Source organism: Abrus precatorius, unplaced genomic scaffold, assembly GCF_003935025.1.
Source record: "Abrus precatorius isolate BTA unplaced genomic scaffold, Abrus_2018 Scaffold11, whole genome shotgun sequence".
Taxonomy (NCBI): Eukaryota; Viridiplantae; Streptophyta; class Magnoliopsida; order Fabales; family Fabaceae; genus Abrus; species Abrus precatorius.
Window position 1 is genome coordinate 25,286,158 of NW_020874303.1, and position 20,266 is coordinate 25,306,423.

At 33.9% G+C, this 20,266-nt stretch overlaps 5 protein-coding genes and 1 non-coding gene across 6 annotated transcripts; 4 read left to right on the forward strand and 2 right to left on the reverse strand.

Moving 5' to 3' along the window:
- The first annotated feature begins 843 nt into the window (after positions 1 to 843).
- Positions 844 to 1,639, forward strand: LOC113856382. The gene is made up of 3 exons (XM_027488178.1): positions 844 to 979; positions 1,071 to 1,276; positions 1,348 to 1,639. The coding sequence occupies exons 1-3, from the start codon at positions 881 to 883 to the stop codon at positions 1,523 to 1,525; spliced, it is 483 nt and encodes a 160-aa protein (XP_027343979.1). The 5' UTR covers positions 844 to 880; the 3' UTR covers positions 1,526 to 1,639.
- Positions 1,640 to 3,146: 1,507 nt separating this feature from the next.
- Positions 3,147 to 3,219, forward strand: TRNAA-AGC. The gene has a single exon. It is a non-coding gene; the product is annotated as a tRNA-Ala (tRNA).
- Positions 3,220 to 3,399: 180 nt separating this feature from the next.
- LOC113854649 (beta-amylase-like) lies at positions 3,400 to 8,074 on the reverse strand. The gene is made up of 9 exons (XM_027485788.1): positions 7,927 to 8,074; positions 7,287 to 7,562; positions 6,019 to 6,087; positions 5,522 to 5,920; positions 5,059 to 5,223; positions 4,646 to 4,909; positions 4,357 to 4,566; positions 3,920 to 4,159; positions 3,400 to 3,840 (listed from the first exon to the last, which is right to left on the reverse strand). The coding sequence occupies exons 2-9, from the start codon at positions 7,500 to 7,502 to the stop codon at positions 3,622 to 3,624; spliced, it is 1,782 nt and encodes a 593-aa protein (XP_027341589.1). The 5' UTR covers positions 7,503 to 7,562; positions 7,927 to 8,074; the 3' UTR covers positions 3,400 to 3,621.
- A 2,792-nt stretch (positions 8,075 to 10,866) lies between these two features.
- LOC113856384 (vegetative cell wall protein gp1) lies at positions 10,867 to 11,617 on the forward strand. The gene has a single exon (XM_027488181.1). It carries the CDS (start codon positions 11,041 to 11,043, stop codon positions 11,452 to 11,454), a length of 414 nt encoding a protein of 137 aa, XP_027343982.1. The 5' UTR covers positions 10,867 to 11,040; the 3' UTR covers positions 11,455 to 11,617.
- A 3,361-nt stretch (positions 11,618 to 14,978) lies between these two features.
- On the forward strand, positions 14,979 to 16,904 carry LOC113855418 (transcription factor ILR3-like). The gene is made up of 5 exons (XM_027487056.1): positions 14,979 to 15,124; positions 15,264 to 15,320; positions 16,135 to 16,209; positions 16,288 to 16,450; positions 16,530 to 16,904. The coding sequence occupies exons 1-5, from the start codon at positions 14,979 to 14,981 to the stop codon at positions 16,776 to 16,778; spliced, it is 690 nt and encodes a 229-aa protein (XP_027342857.1). The 3' UTR covers positions 16,779 to 16,904.
- A 767-nt stretch (positions 16,905 to 17,671) lies between these two features.
- LOC113856475 (uclacyanin 1) lies at positions 17,672 to 18,450 on the reverse strand. Its single transcript, XM_027488303.1, has 2 exons — positions 18,285 to 18,450; positions 17,672 to 18,204 (listed from the first exon to the last, which is right to left on the reverse strand). Exons 1-2 carry the CDS (start codon positions 18,448 to 18,450, stop codon positions 17,672 to 17,674), a joined length of 699 nt encoding a protein of 232 aa, XP_027344104.1.
- Between the last annotated feature and the right edge of the window lie 1,816 nt (positions 18,451 to 20,266).

Below are 20,266 nucleotides of genomic sequence, written 5' to 3' on the forward strand. Positions count from 1 at the left end.
AAAAACTATTTAACTTCTAATTAGAATAAATGTTTTCTTTTAATTATTTTTTCCCGCCAGAGTTCAGTGTCATTTACGATATTAGGAACACCTCACTAAATATTCTTGGCTTTATCGGTGATGCCATGCCATGGCTCATGTGCTCACGTGATGCCATTTCATTGGTTACTTATTTGTAGGGAAACCAAAACAGAGAAAGAACAAAAAAATGAAAAAAAGAAAACTTTAATTGCTTAATTCATATATTTGTTGAAATCAACTATTCATATAATAGTTCAAGAACGCCAAATTCACTTCCTTGTATGATTCCCACTTTGAAAAATATAATTGTTGTATAAAACAGAAATCTGATTTTTTATTTTGAAAAGATGTGTAAGAAGTGAAAACTTTACTCCTTTAATACATTAAATCATGGGATAATACGTGCTTGTAGAGATATTACTTTCGTGAGATGATGTGTGCAAAACATTGATTTTGTAATTAACGTGTTTGCAGAAAACAAATTATTTGTATCTCCATATATTAAAAACTGAATCAATCAGGAAATTTACTCACCTTACCTATTCACAAACATTTGGCCCACTAGGTAGATTCTACATTCACGTTATTCTATGAGCTGGTTTATGCCCTGCTTTCCTTGCACCCTATCAAACGAATCGAACACCGGAGAAAAAAAAAGGAGAACTAAAAGAAGATACAAAAGTGTATTAAAGTTTGATTTGCATAGTTTCTATTAAAGAAAAACTTTTCCCACTTAACCCACCTCCTACCAATCTAATTCTATATACTTTTTCTACCCTTCATATATGGATATTTCCCCACTCTTTCTTAACTAGCACTAGGCAACAACCAAACTAGAAGCAAAGAGTTTCCCTCATAAATGGATAGAGGTGCCGCCATTTTTCTGTGTCTCTTAATTGTGGTCATGGATATCACAGCTGGGATTCTTGGCATCGAGGCTGAAATTGCCCAAAACAAGGTATGCTTAAAGCTATTTTTGTTTCTATATACGTGCAACTTTAATGCAATGAGCTATATTTTAAGATACAACAGTTGTTTTAAATAAACAGGTTAAGCACTTGAGATTGTGGATATTTGAGTGTAGAGACCCGAGTCACAAGGCTTTCATGTTGGGGTTGGGTGCAGCAGTGCTTTTAGCATTAGCCCATGTTATAGTAAATTTGGTGGGTGGTTGCAATTGCCTTTGTTCTCAACAAGAGCTTCAAAAGGCTTCTCCCAACAGACAACTCTCAATGGCATGTCTCATTTTAACATGGTAATCATTCACTTATTATAGTAAATTTTATTTATTTTATCATTTTAATTACATGTAGTGTTGTTGATCAGGATTGTGTTGGCTGTTGGATTGAGCATGTTGGTGATAGGGACATCGTCAAACAACAAGTCAAGGGGTTCTTGTGGTTTCACTCACCATCACTTCCTGTCCATTGGTGGGATTTTGTGTTTTGTTCATGGCCTATTCAGTGTGGCTTATTACGTTTCTGCCACTGCCTCTGTTGATTAGCGATTAAGATAACTGCACTTCTGCTTGCTTTTAGTGCTTTAGGGGTTTGCCTTTTCTAAAGCTTTACCAAATGTGTGTACTAACGATTAAAAAAAATTGCAACCATTATCATTGACCTCCAATTTATCCTCTCCACTCATCCACTGACATATATCTTCTATTACTATCACAATCCTACTTTAAGCTTTATTTCATTTCGTTCCTTCATAGCCATTGGATTTGCAGTTATAGTGCCCGAGGAAAATTTTTCGTAACCATATATGGTATGTTGAAATCGGCTCTGTAATAATTAATTTTCGTTTATTATTATTATTAGATTGCATTGTAATGTTTTCTTGTATCAATATATTTCATTTATGATATTTGCCAGATTTGTAAATTGAGGTAGATAGATGAAGAATTTTATCATGGAAAAATTATTATAAACACTTTTTAATATGGTTTTCACGTAATTTTGTGATAAAATTAAATTTTTTATTGTGTTATCTAATAATAAAGTGTCCTACTAAAAAGAATTATTAATTTTTACAATAATTAATAATTTAATTTTTAATACAATATCAATATAAATTTTACATCAATAACCAATTGTAAATAGTGCAGATATGACTTTAAAAATAATAATTATAAAAATTAATAATTTTTAATTACATGATAATTTATAATTAAATGCTAAAAGAAATATTAAGACATACGAGTGTATTTTTAAGTGAACTTTTTTGTACAATAAGGTTGTGTAACTTTTTTATAATTATAAAAAAAGTATGATAAAATATGTAATACGATTAAAAATAAAAAATATGAAATAATTTATTTTAAAATTAATAAATTCCATTTTAATGACAGCATTCTGAGCACAGAAATTTTCTGTGTGAGATTTATGCATTTTACACGTAAAGTCGATTGTCCACATGGTGATTTTAAGTGACATATTGTTAAGCGTAGCGTCCTTTATTGGAAATTACTTTATAGTTGCTAGTTCTAACGATTAAGATTATTTGGAAACTATGCTATCTTAGTTTACTTTGGATTTGCTATGAAAAATTCCAGTTAAATCTATTCCATCCTCTTTAGGTAACGCAAAATTAAGATACAGAAGAAAGACTTAGGAGGGCAAGGAAAATAATCTAGACATTTATTAAAATCAATAGCCAATAGTACAATTGTGTCATATCAGAAAACAAAAATTCTGAAAATATTTAGTACTTTAGAGAGTGTAAATTCAACATGTCCACTGTTCACTCTTGTATTTCACCGTGAGAATGATCCACGCAACTGAAAAAAAGAAACAAAAAAGATAAAGTTAAAAAATAGCATTGCATAATTCAAAAGTAAAGTTCATATAAACTTTTTAGCTTTTCTCTAAGAAATTCATTATATTTTTAACTAGACAACCGACCCAAAAAAAAGCGGATTTTACTGTGATTTTTTTTTTGGGGTCTAAAACTGTGAGATTTTTTTCCACGTAAAAATTTTCAATAGTTTTGGATCTTTTAATTTATGCTTTGCTTTTATTCTTTGTCAAATGCGCAGTTCTATTGTTGACAATTTAATTTGAAATATAGTTTGCTCCCTTAAGAAAAAGTTAATATTGTTACTACCCTGCATCAACAAAACAAATGGGGATGTAGCTCAGATGGTAGAGCGCTCGCTTAGCATGCGAGAGGTACGGGGATCGATACCCCGCATCTCCATTGTCTCGTAAGTTTTTTTAATATAGCGGATTACGACTTGGTGTCAAATTAGCAAGTGATGTCAGCTCAGAAGCTTTTCAAATTACTACAGAAAGATTTATTTATTTTTTACTTGCCATCTACTTTGTGATTTCATCTTGAACTTTTATTTTAATTTTTGTCATTTAGCATTTTCTTTGTAGTATAATTATAATAAAATAGCATTATTAACGTCAATATTTGGTACAATTTGGTAAGGTGTATTATATAGGCTTGTAAATACAAAAGAACGTGCAAAGTCAACGGAGCAAAATATCTGAAGCCATTTCGTAGCGCCACATGGTGAATGGCAGTGTACCAGGCTTTTAATAAACTGTAGCTTCCTTTTCACATCTTGCTTCTCCTTCTGGTGGTTTCCTTTTTTTAGTTTACCTTTAGTAGCTTGAATATACGTAATATAATAGCTACCATATAATCAAGAAAACCAGTAACATCACTAAGGCCCATGTCTGTTTGTTTATACCATTGATAAAGCGCCACTGGTCTGGTAGCTTCAAGAAGAACCTCGAGTGGAATCCTTGGCCCTGAACGCTCCATAGGAAACGTGAAATGGTAGTACTTCTCTGGGTCTGGACAGTAATCCTGTAAATTTTTGCTTTGGTTACTTCAGACACCACAAAATATCTTTTAATCTTTAATTAAATGCAGTTACACTCCTTACCAAATCAGCATGCATCTTTCTTACAAAGGCTTTGAATATATCAAAATTGTGTTGCTCCAGTAACCGATCTGACAAACGGAGGTATGTCACTCCATACATCTTTATTTTTGGAGGACCCTTTTTGTTAACACCATTAGGTCTTGCGTTTAGAAGGATTTGGTTGTATGCTGCTCGGTCATACCTTGAAAGTGCATTTTCCCCTGCAACTTCAAGGTTCTCCGCCCACCCTCCATTAAGGACCTAGGATACACGCATGGAATAAAACTATGCATTTACTAACAGACACTTATGTACACAAATGAATTTAAAACAAATTATACAGTGGACAGGACAATTTGTTTCACAATATATATATACATACATGTCATGGAGTTGGAATATACATCAATGAAAAATTCTGTTGGAATTATATTGTAACTCATGTTAAAATAAATTACCTGTTGAACAAGCTCTTCGGCTCCACTTTGGGCTTCGGCTTTTTGCTCATAATTTCTCATTTCAAGACATGTAAAATTTAAAATAGCATTGTGTCGGGAGAGCATCCTTGCTATAGGTCGGTATCCATCTCTACCGTATATATTGTAATATCCCGAAGTAAGCTCTGCAGCATGGCTTTCTGCCTTGTACCACCAGTGAATTCCAGCAACCTGTTTCATAATAAAATGTCAACTGATTGATGCAAAAAGCAAGGGCTCACTAATACTCTATATGTATTTAAGAGTGTACTTTTGCTGCTAGCTTCACTTTACAGTCCAGGAATACTTTGTTGGCTTCATCCAGGATGTCATCACCATGGATCAGCAACTTGTTGGAATACCATGTCAGGAAAAATTTCCCTTTCTCTGTCTTGAAAGTGCCGTTTGATCTGAAAAATTCTGTAGACTCAGGTGTGTCGTTGTATTCCCCAGCATTTTCTGGCAGCTCCCATTCAGGATGGCCAGCCCTTGCTGCAGTTTCTTTGAAATCAGCTTTGAGATATTTGTCATAGCACTGCGACAGTTCAAATGAATGTAAAGAAGTTTGAAGGCTTATTCTTATTGATATGAATAATGATTATGTACCTTCAAGCTACAACCTTATTTATTTGCAGTGATATATCCAATATTTGAAGGAACTATGCACAAATGGTCCAAACTCACCTGAAATTCTCCAATACCAGGAAATACCCATCCCTGAGCTTCGATGTAAGAGGGATATCTGAGTTCTCCCGCTGGTCCAAGTCCAATTTCAATGTCTATCAAGAGCTCAGATTCTAAAAAATCTGCCATATTCTCCCTGAAACTCTTCATATAGTCGCTATACATCTGTATCAAACAAAAGACAATCGATTTTAACATCAAGAAGCAAACATCTTATCAATCACTGCCTTATAAACGGATGGAATAAGTATAGTTGATTGCTTGAATTGGTAGTCATAAACCAATTTGCAAGAAGCTGTAACACGTAGAGCTCATGATAAAGCAATTTTCTAGAACGACAAAGCAATTTGTAATAGGCTTCTTTCAGTTCACGATGAAGTGTTCAAAATTGGACGTGCATGTGGTTAGAAATATAGGATTAGTGATAAGACTTAATAAACTAGAGTCCAGAAGTGAAGCTAACCTCAATGGGAGTTCGTCCATAAAACAAAGGTTTATTGTCCACTCCGAGGGATAGACATTCCTTGTCCCTGATACCTTTGCGGTTGGTGTAAAAGATATCAGGGTTTGATTTTCCAACCTGAAGTACCCATGTTGGGAGCGAGATGTTAACAGAATCTCCCACGTTGCCTCCGCATTGGTGGAATGACATTATGGCTTGTAACTTCAATTTGCAATCTTGAACAAGTTGAAACAAGGACCTGTAAGCAGACCAATCATACTGCTGAGGTCCCTTGGATTCTACTATACCCCACCAGACATCAACCATAACCCCATCAACACCTGCTGCGTGTAACTCTCTGAGTTGATACTCCAGTTTCAGTTTGTCTTGCAAGACATTGCCATTTGAAACAACTCCCAGCTGCCAACAACAACCATCACATTTTCAAAATTAAACTAACACTTAGAGATTTTTGCATAAGTATAGATGTAAGCAGAAATTTAAAGTTTATGACGTACGGGGAGCATCACATAAACTGGTACATAATTTGCAAGCATTGTATCTCCGTGAGTTGTATGAATTTGGACCTGCATTTTATGAGAGCAGAATTTCTCGGTTACCATGAGAGGTGGATGAAATTAGAGATTCTATTAAAAAACCATCCGATCATTATACAGTGTTTCTGCGTTATCTTGGCACAAGGAACAGTATGCATGCATTCCCTGCTCTCTTTAGAGGGTAAAATTTTTTTATTTACATGGTGTAAAAAAAAGGGACAAATCTTAGCCACCAAGCTTTATGTGCTACGCAGTTAGTTATTTGAGTGAGTGTTTGGTACTCTGGTGAAAAACGGGATAAAAACTAGTCCAGAGATAAATTGAAGTGAATGAAATTTTCTGTTATTCAGTGTCAATGCGCAATGCATAGTGACTTTCGTGTAACAAACTGGTCATTATGCAACTAGAAATCGCTTAATGCAGTTCAGGAATAATTGTTATATGATCTAAAGACACAATTCATAAAAAAAAAAAATTATCTATTGAAATGAATTAAAAAAAATTCTCTTAAACTATTTTAATATTATTTCAAACTTTTGGTAATGTTAGCACGCATTCAATGATTAATAGTCCCTCAACCTGCAACTTTCCCCGCTTATTCCCACGTTATTATGATAACCAAATTGACACATTCTCCAACCTCCCCTTAATCAGTTACTAATTCCCCATTGTAAGCCTGTGTACTCTTTCTCTCTTTACACTCTTCAGCCGTTCTTGCAAAGCGCTTCTGGAGATTTTGATTTTTTCGCTCACTCTAACATATTTTTACATTTATTTTCATTTTTTCACTGTATCATTTATTATCTCCATTTGTTTATTTCTTATTTTCTTTCACCTATTCCACATCCCCCGTACTGTGAAAAAATGTATTAGCTAACAATTAACATAAACAGCTGAAAGCGTGGACCACACAAATAATCTCCTGGGTGGTCTCTTTCACCCTATCACTACTGACTCACCATCCATGAATCAGACACCGTACAATAGTCAATCCGATTTATGTTATAAGCTTATATAAAATTTCGATCGGTCACGAGGAAATGCGAATCTAATCCAATCTAAAACTATATGTGGACACAGAAATAAATAATTTAAGAAAATGAAAACAAGAAAGAGCTAACGCACCCAAGGATGATGAACCATACAAAAGAAGTCTAACGTCTGGCCATAACTTGACGATACAGTAAACTATTACTATGGTTACTTGCAATAAGGAGAATGATGGTTACCTCTGATTCAGCAGTTGAAGCTTTCAAAGGCAAACCTCGTTGCTTGTTGAGATGACTACAATCCAATTTGAAGCCATGCTCCATTGATGGCTTCCTTGCTCTCTCTACACGTATAACTCCACTCGTCCGTGACATTCCATGATGGAGATACCTTTCTCGAAACTCAAGCGTAATTCCCACCATTCCACGAATGGATGTGTTCACCACGTTTTCCATATTTGGCGGTGTTCAACGTTGCTTCGTGACACTAATTGCATGTAGTTACACGAAACTCTACTGCATGGAATGAACAAGGAATCTATCGGAAAAGAACTGATGAAGTAGAAGAATGAATAATTCACCTTTAGATCTGAGACACTATGTATACTCTTAATGTGTTGAAAAAGTAAAATCAATTTTGTAGCCTAAAATAAGTAAAAAAAATAAATAAAAGAAAATAAATAAAAAATGAATAATTTCTTGTTCAAATTTGCATTCCGTATAAATAGAACGAGAACAAGAATACTCAGTAATTTCAGTAGCACAGGTTAAAGTTGGAATTTTTATTACAAACACGTATGTCTGTCGTTACATTTTGTTGAGAACAGCAATATTTTTTAAAGTTGGAATTTTTATTACAAACACAGATGTCTGTCGTTACATTTTGTTGAAAACAGCAATATTTTTTTACTGTTTCTTATTTTATTTCTGCTACTACTTCTGGCCGCGTTCTAATCTTTGGTTTGAATGTGGTAGTTATGAACTCAGAAACCAAATTCGTTCTTATGTAGAACCAGTGTATCGTCAATCATCTTTCTTTCACTTGTCTATCACTTTATCACTTGCATTGTGCGGTGGATTCCGTTGGTTTGGACATTGGGCTTTATAGGCTGGTACATATGAGAAGCTTTAATTGGGCCGAACCCAGTATCACTAATTCTATTTGTAATATTCTATTTGTAATATCAGACAGTCAAAGGAACCTATTTGACATGACAGACCAGGCTCGGTTATATGTGATAATTGACATTGATCCTGTAACTTTCCCCCTGTCTAGTTGCGAGAATGTTTAATTGTAGGTTTAATTATATTTTTATTTTTTATAAATATAAATTTTCTTATGATTAATTTTTACAAATATTTTTGTTATATATTGATTCTTTTAAAATTAATAATTTAAAAATTAATTTTTATTATTAACTTTTTTTTTATTTAGTGTTAAATTAACTGATGAAAAACTAATTCAACAATCTACATAGCACTGTATAACCACCTTAAAATTTAATAATAATTTATGTGACATATCATATCTCCACTCTCACACCTCACCCCCCATCTCTTCCCACTACGAAACTTGGTAGTACTTTATGTTGTTGCCATGAATTATAAAATACCCTTGTAAGTTGTAAAGGGAGATTTATAATTACCATGGAAGCAATGGCTTGAAGACTTGTGTACTCAACATCCTAGCTGAATTCAGTCATGGCCCAAGTGGTCCCACCAAAGTCATAAGCTTTGTACAAAAAATAGTTCAAATATTCTTCCTTTTCGGTGGCCCTATAAAGCCAAATTGCTGCCCAAAGTAACTCAGATGTCTTTGGTATCAAATATTTTCAAAGCTCGGTATTTTCCAATAGGTTATTTTATCAATGCTAAGTTGAGATTTTGTCCGAGTTACATGCCTTTTTTTTAAGGGTTGAGATTCAGCATTGTCTCTTTTTTAAGGTTACTACAGAGGTCCTCAAACTAATCCAGCACAACATGCCCCTGCTCATTTCCAGAAAGTTCATGAAAGAAAAATGCAACTGTTCATGCAACCAGCACATGATTCGTCTAAAGAAAGAGGGTGTTCTAATCCACTCAAGACATCTGAAGGTACGGAGGAGAATAGAATAAGTATCGGAAAGGGGTGGGAGAGGGGGGAGTGGGGTTGGAGGAGGGGGAGAGTGAAGGTTGGGGTTGGAGTTGGGATGAGAAAGGTAGAGTGGGAGAAGAGGAATAAAAAGGAGTGTGAGGGTGAAGGGGAGTAGTGAGGGTGCAAGGAGGAAGAAAGAGAGATAGTGGTTGTGTAAGAAGGAGTGACCATGGGAAAAAGGAGTAGGGGTAGGAGTGATGAAAAGGTAGTGGGTTGTAAAAGAAAAAAAGATTTTTATGTAATTATATAAAATAGGTTTAGAAATTTATTTGTAAAATTTTAATTTTAAATAATAAATAATGTGATATGTCACATAAAATGTGATTAAACCTCAAGATAGTTAATGTAGAGTGTTGAGCTGCATTATAGAAAGGAGGTTAATAATAAGGATCAATTTTTATATTATTTTGTTTTAAAAAAATTATTTCTTAATAAAATTTTTTATAAAAACTAATTATAAAATAACTTATATTTATAAGGACTAAAAATATAAATAAGTCTTAATTTAAATGAGTCTTTAATTGCTATTCAATAAGTGAAAAGAATGTCTAGTAAAAAAATAAAAAATAAGATAAAATCATTGTTAAACCAAGTTAGAATAGATTAATTGCATTTGTAAAGTATGTCTTGTAATGTCACTCTAAGATTTGAGTCAAGTATAATTAATTTATATATAATATTTATTATTTTATTAAAACTTGTTTTCTTATGCAACAATTTGTTTTCAAACACATTTAATATATAAGTTATGTCTAAAGTTTTTTACACTTTTTGTGGTTGCAATATAGTTAAATATGCTATCAAATTTAGTTTAGAATAGGCTATGTTTAATTACAAACATGATCTTGTCAGATAAATTTAAAGTAATATTTTACCGTCAATAAAGAACGAATGATATCATATAACTTTTAAAAGTTGTTATCCCAGATTTGATGAAACGAAGATATTTTGTTTTTGTTATTGCTTTGTAGTCCATATAAGAAGTTTGGGCCGAGCCCAACTGAGAACAGCTACTTGGATTGGGAAACAAGCATAATTTAGTAACATGAGAGAGACAAGCCTGATAGGAACATTGACGTGGCAGACATGCATGTCTGTCAGACTCGGTTCTCTATAATAATTGATTGACTATTGCCTTTTTAACGGTTGAATTTTACTTGTGATCCGTCCTTGTTTACAGTAGATTCCTTCATGTGAAAATTGACCCAGTAATTTTTCTCTGCTTGCTATAATGTTCAATTGTATACGTATCTTTTTTGTTATTTTCTAGTGTAACCAGTGAAAAAGAACGTTATATAGAAAATGAAAAAATAAAATAAAACTTAAATATCCAATGCCTACTTTATTCAGCAAACATTTCTTTAAGTAAAAGAATATTTTTCTGGGGGTAGAGTGACTTATGCTGATGGCCAAACAAGAGTTTAACATCAATAATGCTTCTAGCAGACTGTCATTTATATGTTACGTTAGTATGTTATAAAAGCTCTTAGCAGTTAGCAGCAGCCAGTGTGCAGTAAAGTGGAAAGTGACCTTGACCATGGTCCTTATTAGGCATTGCCATTTAACCTTTTTTTAACACTTGATTACCCTTCACGTGCTCACATAAACACACACCACTCCCTAACCTTATTTATATAAGGCAATCAGAGCTACCACATAGCCTTGACATGCACCATCTCACACTCACACTCTCTCTCCGCCTCCTCCCCCAAAAAACGCCATGAGAAAAAGACGAAAAAGAACCAACAAGACACACACCCATCTCTGCTAAACAAAACCAGGAGAAGCATCAGTACTAGAATTACAAGGACAGACAGACAAAGCCCCCACCATCAACTCCAAATTTCAGAGAAAGAAGAAATGTGTTACGTGGGTAAAGCAACAAAGATCTTCATTTTCATAGTCACCGTCCTCGTTGTTCTGGGTCTAGTCCTAGGATTGGGGTTCCTACGCCGCCATCATCACAACAACCTCAACAGATGTTCCGATGGCTCTTGCGATTCCTCTCCAATTACATTTCCAACCCCCAATTTTAATTCACCAACCCCACCTTCCCCTACTCAAAACCCCATCCCTCCTTCTCCTCCGGCCACTACCACCCCTTCTCCTCCTGATTCTATCCCATCTTCACCGCCGCCACCAGTGCTGCAGTCACCGCCTCCGCCGCCGGCAGCTACCACTCCAAATCCTCCTAGTGTGGCGGCACCACCTACGAGTACACCTACACCGGGCTCGGCGCTGGTGACCCCAGGTCCTGTGCATTCTATTTCATAGCTGGCTAACTGCATTTTCGCAACGCATGATCGGTGACGGCAATTAAGGGTTCTAGAATTTTCTTGACAGCATCTCGATTTCTTAAATTCTCGATCGCTGTAATAATGGGAGGAAAAAAGAAAAAGGAAAGTTGGTGGTGGATCTGTGTGTGTTCTTTTTTTAATTATTATTTTCACATTTTTAGTGAGGTGATGAGGTTGTTTTTTAATGTATTAATAAGTATGGAGATAATTTGAGGGTGGGCTTGTAAATTTACAGAGGCGTCCCTGGCATCTATATTGATTTTCAATGATGACACTGCAGTTAACTTTTTCCCTTTCTTGTCTGCATATTCCTTTTGATTCTATTTATGTATTGACTGTTAAAATTACTGTGCTGTTGCAAGCTGTGAAGTTTTGTTGCCAACGGTAACGGAATCTAATCAGTACGGCCACGCTTCATCTTTATCTTATCTTCCATTTCTTTTACCTTTTTCTGTTAAATACATCATTTTGGGCTCTCCTCCTTAATCAGTAAACACTTGCATCCTCTTTATTTTATTCCAAATTTTGCATGCCCATAAAAAATAGATACTCAATACTTAGTTTGATCAAACAAATCGTTTTTTTTTCAATTTCTTACACCAGTATATTGTTTCACTTTGTTGTAGTTTTGTTGTGTCCAAAGGGTGCAATTAGTCTTATACTTGTCATGTTATTTCAAATAGCTTTTCTTATTAACATTGGAAGTTAATGGTATCGAGTATTTTTCATCTGGTTTTGAAATTAAAAGTGATTTTTTAATTAAAAATTATAAAAAGAGAAATTTAATAGTATTTCATAATAAATTTTGTTTCCTTTGATTCATGGTTAATCTTTCTTTTCGTACAATCATCCTTATACAAAATTACAATCCGACACTGACGCTTCATTTGTAGTGAACATGAACTGAAGTCAGGGTATATCGAAATACAATTGGAATGGATTTTCATTTGGATCTGTTGAAAATAGTAACTGAAATCTAATAATATTCAGTGAGACCCAACATTTCAATTTCCTTCTCGTCTTGCTGTGAAATACCGCATGAACAAGCACACGCACACTCTCCCTCAATGTAAGCCGAAAACAACAAAACAAGGGATAGAGAACAGCATATATATTGATGGTGGGTGCCAAAATTTTGTTTCCGCTTTGACTTTTTCAAAATAATCAAAACAAAAGGAAAGACAAACACATCACATTAAATAATTTTCAATTTATATTATTAAACCATAATTATTTAAAAAAATATTTTTTAATGTTAATTAACTGCTATGTGAAAATGGGCACAATATAAAAGAATCTGCTCCTGCACATTGTACGCGTAACCTGGGTATGTATGGCAGTAACATTTCGGGACTTTAAACTCAAATTTTAAAGTTCAAATTTTGCATTTTATCGCACGGCTTAGAACCGCTCCACTTTGCCAACTCTACTATGCTTAGTCCAGTTGTCTTCGGCCACTGTATTATTTAATATTATTAATATATTAAAATTCATGATCTTTTATACAAATTATTACATATAACTTTTTATTCTTTATTTTTATTAAACATATTACAAAAATTGATAATTAAACGTATACTTCTGCCAATTTTAATCTAAAAATTTGAGGGGACAGCCACGTCCTTCCCCGCCCAAATTGGAACAAATATGATAGAAGAAAGAGTTGTCTTTGGCATTGCACACATGAACTTTGTGTAACCGTGATTGTAATGTTTAAGATTAATTTGAATGGTTTAGTATAATTCATTATCGTCAGCAATGATGAAACGGTTTTAACAGTGATATAACAGACATGTTTTTCTTTTATTCCTAACTGGAACAGTGATGTCAGATTCTCGAATCTGTGGGAGTTGTTCATGTCAATGTTTTTTTTAAAGATAGAATGGGTGTATATTTAACTTAGCTGTTAAAAATGATTGTTTTAATAATTAATTATAAAAAAAGTTCTATATTTCTGCATGTTATGTAATTTTAAAAGAATTTATTTAATTTAAATTGTTTTTTCAAATATTTTTAATAGTAAAATTACAAACATGGTATAGAATTATTCATATTAATTATTTTTTATTTAAAAAAAAAATTCTGAGATAGGATAAATATATTTTTATTTTCATAGAAAAATTGTATTTTTTTTATTTAGCAAGCATACCATTTTTTTAAAATCTCCTTAAAGCTTTTTTCCTATACCAAAATAATCTTATCTAATCCTAGTTTTAACATGTATCAATTGGTTTCCTTCATTCTACCGCGCATGGCTATTCTCTTTTTTAGACAAAGAATACTAAGGTGAGTATCTCTTCCAACAAATTCAAATATACCTTTAATTAACCTGTAAATAAATTATGCTCTATATTAAAATTTATTTGATTTAACATTAACTTAACCATAAATTGAATTATTTTATTAATAATTTAAATTTTAAATACCCTAACTGTAATAACCCTTATTTAACATTATTTATTTATTTTTCCCATTAGATTACATCAATCCCTATCCTTTCTTATTTTCTTTTATCTCTTTAAATATCGACATCTTATCAAGTGTTATCAACCATTCTCCTAATTATTAAACTAGAAGTATAATAGAAGGTAGTTTTGGTTCAATCTGTGATATAATTCCTAAACCATTTGTTAATAGACATCACATCAATTGACGGCATGTATCAAGCCATCTCAAAAGGGCTAGTTGGATTTTATTATGCATCCAAAGAGCACATAATGAGAGCATTAATCAAACAATAAGGTAAATTTTCAAAATATGCGGTAGTTCGTTTTTAAAAAAAATGTTTTTTTAAATAAAATGTTTTACAGTTTTAAACATTTTTTTAATACCATGATGAAAAACTTTTGGTTTCATCGGAGAGTCCTGTTTTTTGGGCCAAACAAAACTATTTTTTTTCATATTAAACTTAATAAACTCATCTGTTTTTTTTCAAACAGTATCATATTAAATTTAAGATGACTAGGTAAAACACAAATATTCTTTTCGTCTCTTCATTTAAGTAGACATCACTAGGTAATAATAATTTGTTCGTTTATCCATTAAACAAATAATTGAATTACTATTATGCAGAATATTTTGACGTTAGCAACTAAAGTTAAAATTCTTTTGCCACTAAATGATTTAATGTTTTTGTGTGTGTAAAATAATAATGTGGCTGACAGGTCAACTATGCTTTGCATGTGAAATGGCATCAAGCAAGGAGGGATGGCGTTTACTTGGGTCCTAAACACTGTAACAACGTAATGCAATGTAATGCCAATTGGCAATGGAGCACTGTTGTAGCATGACACAATCTTCTGCTTCCGTCACAATCTCATAATCACAATCACTTTCTCTTTACCCTTACAACGCAAGATAAGGAACAAATCAAATAAAAGGAACAAACAAATGAATAATGTTTTATGTTACATTACATAGTATTATATTCTCACGCTGTTCACTACTCACTTGATTCGCCTCAGTTGATACACACTCTTCTTCTCCCTTCTTGCTAGCAACATGGAGACGAATTCTTCAGGTTGGCTTTATGATTATGGCTTTGATATCTGTGTTGCCGCTGCTGACTTCATGGCTGCTGACTCTGGTGGTTTCAGCTGGGTGCCTCAGACTCAGAGTCACACCTTCAAGGGTCTTTCCAATATGAGGTCCCTTTGTAGTTTCTATTCTTCTTCCACTTTCTCATACCACGGAGTGTTGTTGAGTATGAGAATTGTAGTGAATATTTTGTTTCTTATTGTTTCCTATAAGTGGAGTTGTCTCATGATGGTTATTTTACAATTGCAGCTTGGAAATGGAATACTCACTGGATTCAACCGTCCTTGAAAATGGCCCTTCAAAGCGGTAATATCCCTTCTGTGGCTCTGTAAAGAATATATAAGTTGTACCTTCACTAATGTTTAAATATTATTCAATGGGTTCAAAGTTCTATGACTTGGAATTTTGACCAAGGAGAAGGGATAAATGAGTCAAAACAAGGAAAAATTAGAAATTTGTACAATTTGAAGCCTGTCCTATGGCATGCTTTATGAATTATGAGATTCTACTAGAATAGAGGACCCAATCATCCAAAGTCTGTCGACTAGAACTTTACATACTGTTTGAGTGTTTTCTCCATGTGTGAATAACTGAATATAGAAGAAGAAATTATTGCTATGTATTGAAGTGAATGTGGGTTTGAGTGAAAAAATATTATTGTTAACTGAATTTTGAAATTATTCTTTTAATTGTCTCTGCTAACTAATCATTATTAGTCATAATAAAGAATATGAACATTACTAGTGTTTCTGATATGTTAATTGATATTCTTCATAAATTTGAAGATTGGAAGTGCGGAATGCCCATTATGTTCCTTTGTTACTCGGTTAACAGTGATTATATTCAAACTTAGTCAACTGATGGCATGCAGGGTTAAGTATACTTCTCTGCTATGCTTATTTTTACTTTAGTATATCATTATCACCTACAGGCTAAGCTCAATCAAGTGACTGTAAATCTGACATGATTCTGATATTGTCATTAAATTTTCATGCAGAAAGAGGGAGGCTATTAATCTCAAAATTTGTGATTAGTTTGCTTTGCTGTGTCTCATTTTACATGTGTCAACTTTCTCTCTTTTTTATTATTTTCCCTAAAACATTTGCAACCGTTACTTCAGGTTAAGGTCTGAATCATATGCATCTGGCTCCAAGGCATGCCGTGAGAAAGTGCGAAGGGATAAACTGAATGAGAGGCATGATATTATTTTGCATCTTGTCTGATTGAGTTTAGTCTTCTAAATCTCATGTCCTCAATTTGACATGATTTTAAGGTTTGTGGAACTGAGTTCCATCTTGGAGCCTGGTAGGCTGCCCAAAACAGACAAAGTTGCAATACTAAGCGACTCGGTTAGAGTGGTAACCCAATTAAGAAATGAAGCCCAGAGACTGAAAGAAATGAATGATGAATTAAAGGCAAAAATCAAAGAATTGAAGGTGATTTGGATTCCTAAAGGTTATTTTGATGTAATATGGTTATTTCTTTCAAGTAGTAATGAACTTTTGTTCCTTGAAGGCTGAAAAGAATGAGCTTCGTGACGAGAAGAATAGGCTGAAGGTAGAAAAAGAAAATTTGGAGCAGCAGGTCAAATTGACTAATGCACAGCCAAACTTTCTCCCTCAAGCCCCAGCTGCTAAAGGACAAGTAGCTAGCCACAAGATGATACCTTTCATTGGTTACCCTGGAATTGCCATGTGGCAATTTATGTCCCCTGCGGCAGTTGATACATCAAAGGATCATCTGCTTCGACCTCCAGTTGCATAAAGTGGTCAGCATCCACTTTCTTTGTTATATATTTGTACAAGTTATCCATCATGTCTGTTGTGTGTTTTCTATAGTCACGGGTGGAAAGTGTGCTGGGAAACTCGTTAATAAGATAAATTTGTCCTGCTACTGCTATTGTCTAAACTATAATAAGAATATGCTTTATGTCATGGTTATCAAGTGTGTGACATGATTGAAAATAAAAGTGAGTTTAACTGATTCTTTGCTGCTATGTTTTTTTTCTAGCTCCAAGTTCTAGAAAGGCAAAGTTTCTCAACCAAAAGCCAATAACTTATTTGTCTATTTTATCACCTATATTTCTTTCATTTTCAATATGAGAAAGAGCCTGCTTGTTTCAATATACTCAACTATGTCAGATAATATAAGATTCAAGATTTTCACCAAGAAAATCACCACATAGCTACTGAGCCAAAGCTCTGCGGAGAGTTAATGGTTCAGAGAGAGAAGCTTTTATAGGAAGAGTGAGTGTAGAGAATGATTACAAGGAGATTGGGTCATACCACCTCGTACTTACACACTGGACTTGAGAGGCAAATTAATTTCTGTGGTGTATTAATGTATGGGAATTCCTTTTCACCTGTCTTGAAGTTGCTATGGGAAATTCCCTTGAGAGTGATTTTTGTAAGCAGAGTTTCGAGGACTTGCAGTCGCTAAGTGCAAGCTTATACTTGGTAGGATGATCCAAAAAACAGTTTCACCAATAGTATATAAAATCAAATATCATCATTGACAAGAGATATTTTTATCGACTAATAAAACATACTCTTAGTATAATAAGCAATAACCACACCAAAGTGACAAAGAGAAACACCAAAACAAATTTTCACACGAAATAAACTAAGAAGCAATGGTTGAATAAGATATTTCCCGTCTTAGTAGGCCATAAACATAATTAGAAAGGTAAACACTGCAGCAACTGAGGCTTGTATATTTCCTTTCCTGGTTGATGAATCTGACAAGTCTTGTGAATGTTGTTGCGCAAGAGGTGAATCAGCAGCTGGAAATTCAGTGGAAGGAATAATTGGAGAGAATGTAGGACTTTCAATATGTGTTTCAAACAATGGAGTTGGTGCTGTGGGAATATCTTCAGGAGGTTCTGCAGGTGAAGTAGGAGAGTCTTCTGGAGCTGTAGAGGGAATAAATGGAATAACTGGTGAGCCTGCAGGTGAAGGAGATGCTGCTGGTGTGGCAGAAGATGTTGCACTGGCAAGAGTGTCTATTTCAAGCTTCATTCCTTGGCTGCAATGTCCTATTGTCCCACAGATGAAGTATCTTTTTCCAGGTGAAGTGAGGGGGATGGTTGTGGTGCCATCATTGTAAGACTGAATTGGATTAGTTGGCTTGCAGGAGTCGTAGTCTGCCTTTGAAACTTCAACCACATTATGGTTTGGCGGGTACTGGAAAGCTGCATACATCAATGCCAATGTCATCAACTTACAAATAAGATCATGCATTATATTTCATGGATGCATGCTAGTGACTTACTGAGACTGTCTCCAACTGAAAATTTTTGGGATGATGCCCATGATTGAAGGTTTGAGTTTGTGTCCCACCCACCATTTGGTCCTCCAACATTGTAATTTGTAGCCAAGGCCAATTTGATGAGTATAGCCACAAAAGATACCCTGATAATGATTTCAGGTGCACCCATGTTTGCTAATTGTGGTGTGTGAGAGACAGAAAAGAGTCACAAGAGATGAGAATTGACCAAAGTTAATTGCATGGATGTGATTGACATTAGTTTAGAAGTCTATATATAGAGAGGCATAAAGAAATTTGGAGCACACTTTTTAGAATGGTAATGATGATGATAATGTATGCAATGCTGGAGTTGTTGTAGTCATGCAAATAAGAGGGATTATTTTAGATGGAAAGGAAGTACTCTTTCCTGGCTGTCTTGACTCTTCCATCTGATTCCTTAACACTAATTTTTCTGTCTATGAGGAAGGGTTGGAGGCGTTTGGGTGGTTGGTACCTGGCGGATTCACAGGTGTAGAATTTTCAGATGATAGTTGTTAGATTCACAACAACTCCAGTTTGGCCTTTTCCACATCTATAATTTGAAATACTAACTATTTTATCAATTCCACTATCTGAAATTTGTGACTTAGTTCACTTGCACGCACATTATTCGACCAAAAAATTTCACTAGGAAGTTTTCTCGAGTCTAATCTAACCAATCAAAATCTGGCAGCACAAGAGAGGTGGAAATAAAAATTTCCTATGATTTGTGGAATTAATGCAAGAAATGTACAGGGCAATCACTTTGAGGCTTTGCCTGTTCCCTAGTGGTGCACCTAATCCAAGTACCCAACCAACCCATCGTGCCAGAGTATTAAAGTATTTTCTTATATGTTGTCAAGTAGGAATTAACAAGGAACATCATAAAAATGCAGAGGAAAGTGGTATTTACTAGGATTGATAGCATTACATTTCATATATTTACGTAAGCGCAACAACATTAACTGACAACGGTGAAATTCCATGTTTCGCAGCTACGAGCATTTGTTTCGAGAAGGCATCAATTTAATGCATCTATTAATCAGGGCTAGCTTTCAGTTCAAACTTGTTAGCAGCTTATATTTATGCTTCTGTTTTTTTTTTCCCTCCTTAGTACTCTTTGATTTATAATACCCATAAATAAAGCATTACAAACCACTCGATTAATTTAGTGCGGTTGAAAGGGTGCTATTATTAGTACAGTCAAATGAAGAGTACCAATACTTATTGATTTGCACAAATTATATATAATTAAAAAAATGAAAAATATTGCAAAAAGTACAAGCACTGTGTTACTACAACTATACTGAATTCAGATCTCTCAGGATCCCAATCTAAAAGTTCAAAGAAAATGATTGTTAAGCTATAAAAATGACGAGTAAAATATTTTTTTATAAAAAATGTTATTTGAATTATTAAAAATTGATCTTGTATGTGATATCATATATTATTATTATTATTTGGTTTATCTTTTTGTATATATGTATTTTTAAAAAATAGACATCAAATATAAAAAGAGACATCCAAAAATATCCTCTTTAATAGTACAATAAACATTACTCTTTTCGAAAACACATTCATTTTTAATACCACCTACATAATTTTATTGATATATGAGAATTTGTATGACAAAACGTGTTTACCTAAGAGTTTCTTGAAAGGGTTACTTCCACTTCCACATGATCATTTAACTAGCAATTGAAACAAGTGGTTTAAGTTAAGTTAGTAGCATAAGGGCTAGAATGAGTGTAATTTTGGAGATTAAAACTGATTTGAGAGTAGTGGTTTGCCAGTAGAGTCCAATTGGAGGGACGCACTTAAATTACGCAAGTGGAAAACACGTACAAACATAAGTACAAATATCCAAGGGCAGTGCTTTTCTTTAACGACTCTTTCAAGATATTAGCAAATTCAAGGATTTACATACGCAAGAAAAAAGGAGATGGTTTAAAGTATAATCATAGGCC